At 36.3% G+C, this 5605-nt stretch overlaps 1 protein-coding gene across 1 annotated transcript; it reads left to right on the forward strand.

Annotated features, from left to right (window-relative positions):
• The first annotated feature begins 1351 nt into the window (after nucleotides 1-1351).
• LOC113296148 (60S acidic ribosomal protein P2-like) lies at nucleotides 1352-2079 on the forward strand. The gene has a single exon (XM_026544482.1). It carries the CDS (start codon nucleotides 1369-1371, stop codon nucleotides 1711-1713), a length of 345 nt encoding a protein of 114 aa, XP_026400267.1. The 5' UTR covers nucleotides 1352-1368; the 3' UTR covers nucleotides 1714-2079.
• Nucleotides 2080-5605: the final 3526 nt, after the last annotated feature.

The following is a 5605-nucleotide window of genomic DNA, read 5'->3' on the forward strand; positions in this document are numbered from 1 at the left end:
AACATTGAAGATCAAAATCAGAATGAATGACCTTTTGCTGATCATCAACCATGTGAAAAATTTCCATAGAAGGAGGAGAGAATTCACACCAACTTGAGCATATACTAGTCTTCAAATTAGCAAAAGACTCTTGGAGGCCAATACGAAGAGTTAAACAATCTTCTTTGTGACATACAAGTGCGAGAACAGAATCCATAATCTACAGAACAAAATGATGAAACCAAAAACAGTTTCACCAGATGTGAATATCAACAACAATTTTTTTTTTTTGAAAAACAGTTCCAAAGAGATGGAATCCTTCATAAGAACATCAACACAAACATAAAAAATCATATGCTAACATCAATTCAGTTTATTCGACAAGAGTGACTAGCAAATTCACACAAACAAAATCAAAAATCAACACAAAAAAGAGAATTGAATACCTGAAAAGTTGATTGATTCCTTGAAGACGAAGATTAATATGAAGACGAAGATGATCAACACGAAGTTGATTGATTGTTCAGCTGGATTCTTCAATTCGAGATTCAATTTCAACTTGAAAAGCGGAAATATGATTTCAACTAAACTGAATTGCAACCAGATCTCGAATAACGAATTGGATTCTTCTCTTCTTCGAACAACTACGTTTATCTTCTCTTCTTCGAACAACTGAATTGGATTCTTCTACGTATCTCGAATAAACAGATCTCAAAACTTGTAGCTTCTCTTCCGGTTCTTCAATCAAACAAACCTAAAATTGCTCTCTCAATTTTTGAATTGAAATTGGGAGAAGATGATGACGAATCTTTGAATTGAAACGAAAAGAACGAAGAAAACTAGGAAAGAAGAATCACACTTTTTCTGAATCTGATTTGTTCGGTTCAGAGAGGAAAAAAATCTTCTTGTTTCCGCCAAACTTTCCTTTGAAAGTGTTTTTATATGCGGAAGGTTAATTTTGGAATTAAGAAATCAAATAAAAACTGAATTTTAAAAATTTTATTTGAATTGGGGTTTTTGTCCCAGTTTTGTTTGAAACGGTTTTTATTTGTTAAAAATAATATGACCGGTTTTTTCTTATCACTAGTTTGTTCACCTAGGGGTTTTGTCACTAGTTTTGATTTTGAAAACACCAGTGTAGGAATTTAGACTTGGGGGAGAAGGCTTTTCGCGGTTAGGTTGAAGTTGAACCGACTTGGAATCCTAAAATAGGGAGAACGAATTTCTGGAAGTTTTCCGCTATAGAACGCTGCCTAATATACGCCCAACTAGGTTTCCTAATTCAGCAACAACTCGGTCTTTGAACATATATAAATACACCTACTGCTTACCCATTCTTTCATACTATACCTTCTGAAAAACTTTCGTTTGTATAGAAAATAATACAAGATGAAGGTTATTGCTGCATATTTGCTTGCAGTTTTGGGAGGAAACAAGGAACCAACTGCTGAAGATATCAAGGACATCTTAGGTTCTGTTGGTGCTGCTGATGACGCTGATGACAAGATTGAACTTCTTCTTTCTCAAATTCAAGGTAAAGACTTGACTGAACTTATGGCATGTGGAAGGGAGAAACTTGCTGTTTGTGGTGGTGGTGCACCTATGGTGGTCAATGCCGTAGGCGATGGTGGTGCTAGTGCAGCAGCTAAGCAGAAGAAAGAGGAAAAGGTGGAGGAGAAAATTAAAGAAGAATCTGATGATGATATGCCTTTCAGTCTCTTTGACGAAGAATAAACGGTTCAGGGATCTATCTGTTGGGTCTAGTAACATCTTTCTGCATGAGTTTCAATGTTTTTGTTTTCCCGTATATGAATTCTTAAATTACAGTTTCAGTTTATTTTATTTTTTAACACAGATGGAAACAGATATCTTTCAATGTCTTTGTTTTCGGTAATATGAATTCTTAAATTACAGTTTTAGTTTATTTATTTTTTTAACACATGAGAGATGGGTGTAGTAAGTTTATCAATAAACAAACATTAATCTTTCAGAAACTTCGTTCATCCTCTGTTTTTCTGAAAGGTGGTAAAGAATAAGACTTCAAAAGTAAATTAGCATAAAAGTTGTAGCCCAGGTTCGTGGATTTACCACATCCTCCATGTTAACTGCATCTGTTGCATTCATTAATTTTTCTAAAGATTTCCTGCAAAACAGGATTGCAATTAAGAATTACCATTCCCCTAGATAAAAATCAAGGTCTTCTAATGATTCCAGATAATTTGCAAAAAAGAGCCAGCACAACAAGGATTAGTAGTGCACAAAAGTATGAAGTCCTTACCTCTCTCCTTTCCTTGCGTCGATATTTGACACCCTGAATCCTCTGATGTAATTGTCTGGAGAAATTTACAAGATTGAAGTATGTGAATATAAGATTAGTTAATTCTCTCGGTCAAACTATATCCTAAGTATTGCGAGTTTGCACTTCTTATATACCAAATAAGAACGAAGAGGAAAAGGAGTCTTACTCTTGATTCCAGATTCGTCAGGACTGCAGACCCGGTTGCCTCCTTTGCTCTATCCATCTTGTCCTCTTGCACTGCCACAAAGGAATTAATTCTCAGACATCAGGTTCCAAATAAACGACACATCTATCCCAAGAAGCAATACTATTCAAAAACATGAACAGTGGAGCATACCTTTTCCAGGTGTGGCAACCTCAATGAATTCTCTTGCTAACATTCAACAGCTTCATAAACAGAGTCAGATTCCTAATATATGAAACAGAAAAGAAAATATGAATCAGCACCCAAGGTAATAAGCATAATCATAAGTGAATGGTGCATACAAGTCAAAATATGACAAGTGGCTCAGAGGTTTACACAAAGATGTAATGGCCAAAGCATGTGTGTAACTGAATGCAAAATATAGTAACATACGCAGTATGCAATATGATTGAACACTGAATAATAGTTGAAGACTTTATCCTAACACCTAGTTTTGTATGCCCAGCAAATGCGATACTAAAAATAAAGTAAAAAGCATCAACAGAAAGACATTCTCATTGGGACCACAAACAGGCAAGAGCTCTAACAGCGTCAGCAATTCATCTCACTTTCCAGATACACGGCAAGAAAGTTGGATTAAGTCACACCTTTCTTACTTAGTGAAATAAACTTCCATGATCACATTCTTGAGCACCAACAACATCGTATATGTGAGTTTAAGATGGTGACGCTCTATTCAGAACATATTTCCAAGAAAATATATGTTGCAAGCGATTGAACAAAATCAACTCTACTAGGAGTAACAAGTCAAAAACAATGTTGTGATTGTACAGCACCCCCTTACAGACATAGAATAGTCATGTTTCTTCCTACGGGATTTCTAGAAGTGCTAGTATGAGCAGACACGATAGACCTTGATGAGTTTTACATGAAATTACCAGTGAAGCTTCAATTGAAACAAGTGAAGTGTCGATGAACAACCTTACATGGTGATCCACAACCCTATATGCCATGTCGTCAACATCATCTCTCTAGCGTTTACAGAATACGGTCGACCTCACAAAAACTGGCATGATCAGAAAATACAATCAGTACGTGATGAACATTGACTCAATGTTCATCATAAGACTGGTCTAATTTTGTGACATCATATCAAATAATTGGACACTACAAATATACTAGTCAGGTTAACCCTAGGGATAAGGCAGTGCTAGGCTCCAAATCTTTCAGTATGCATTACAAATATGAAATATATAGATGCACGTTACAAATCTACTAGTCAGGCTAACCCTAGGCTCCAAATTATCTGGTATGTAATAGTCAAGCTGACAAACATTCAAGCAAAACATACACATAAAAAGAATCTGGACATTACAAAATACCCTCTAGCAAGACTTCATCCTTACTAAGAATTACAAAATACTGAAGGAGATATAGAGAAAGAGAAAACAAACCTGCATGCCGTCCCAAGGGTACGCTCTCTTGTTCGTACAAGCTGTAGAATTATATTGCACATAAGTTCAGTCCTATGTTCCCATATCTCCGTCTAGCCATTTACAGACTTCTTGGCAAAAGAAAAACTCATCCAATGCAAAGTTCTGACTGTAGATTAGGCAGATAATACCATTGTGCTCATCCCACCTTCCCCGAGGCCCTCTTTGTCTCTATTGGAGGCTTTGGCTTGAATTACTTGGCCAGAGATTGGAAGGCTCACTCACTGCCTTAGATGCCAAAAGAGAAAAACTGGTGAGTGATAAAAAAATGGGAATATTGTAAACTTTTTAAGAAACTGGTTACACATACTAAAAATAGGTTAGACGCTCTTCAACTAATATTACTCATTTCAACTAATCCAATAACTACGGGCCAAACCTACCTTCCACTGTATTGGAGGCCTGAAGAAGTTCAGCAAAACACCAGTTGTAAAAGTGACTCATGGAATGACCAGTCTAGTCTTCATTTAAAAGCGGCTTATACCAAATATAACTAGAAAGAATAATGCAGCAACATGGAAAAAAGGGGGTTCGGGTGGTGATTTGCATAGAGGTCATGTTTCTGTATATATTTAACTGTTATTGTTCAACATAAACTGCTCGGAATAGTGGGCAGAAAGGCAGTAGTTAGGTTCTAAACTGTTCATGCATATATTTCAGCAGTTGACAGGGAATCCTCTAGGTTGGCACAACCATACTACAAAATACGATAATCTATTAAGATAACTAGCAAAATCTGACTTCAAAACTCTATCCAAATTTTGAATCCAAGGAACGACTGTTAAATTCAAGTAATCAATCCTCTGAGCTTTACTAATTATTATTCTTAGGAGATATCTTATGTGAATCTACATTAATACAAAAAAAAAACGCGAAAAAAAGAGTTACCAGAAACACAACACGTAGATAAAGAGAACGTGACATCAGGGATTGACTCAATGTTTACCAGAAAAGGCTGATGTCAATTAGGGTCATGCAGCAAAAGATATGTAAGCATTACAGATATACTAGTCAGGCTAACCTTAGCAGGCTGATCCATACAGAAGAAGCACAGAGAAAACAGTGGCTGTAATGTAAATATATTAGTCATGCTAACGCTGGGACCAAGTCAGTGGTAGGCTCCAAATTAACAACCATAAGTTAAACCGAACGCCCCTTTAGGCCCCTCAAATTTGCTATCAAAAACCAAATCAGCAAGAAGCTGATAATCTGTTATTCAAGCCAACCGGCATTAAGAATGATTTTAGTATCAAGCGGGTAAAACTGTGCAGACGCTGGATGGAAGGCCTGAGAAGTTCAGCAAAAGCAAGTTGTAAAATTGACGAAGCAGTTTATACCAAATACTCCCTCCGTCCCTATTATATAGGCGGAATATTGGATTTTTCTAGTCCCACTAAATAGGCGGAATTCTAATTCCAAGATACCTTTTGACCGACATAACCTCATTTATGTTGTATTGGAAATTGTGCTGAGAATAAGACAAAGGGTAAAAACAGGAAAAAACATGAAAATTTATGAAAACCAAACAATTTCTTATTCTACGAGATTTTAACTTCTCCGCCTATATAATAGGGACGGAGGGAGTATAACTAGAAAAGAACATAAACTTCTTAGGATAGTGAGCAGGCAGGCAGTAGTTTAGGTTATAACTTATAAGCCATTCATGCATCTATTAGAGCACTTGACACA

This window comes from Papaver somniferum, chromosome 7 (genome assembly GCF_003573695.1).
Source record: "Papaver somniferum cultivar HN1 chromosome 7, ASM357369v1, whole genome shotgun sequence".
NCBI lineage: Eukaryota > Viridiplantae > Streptophyta > Magnoliopsida > Ranunculales > Papaveraceae > Papaver > Papaver somniferum.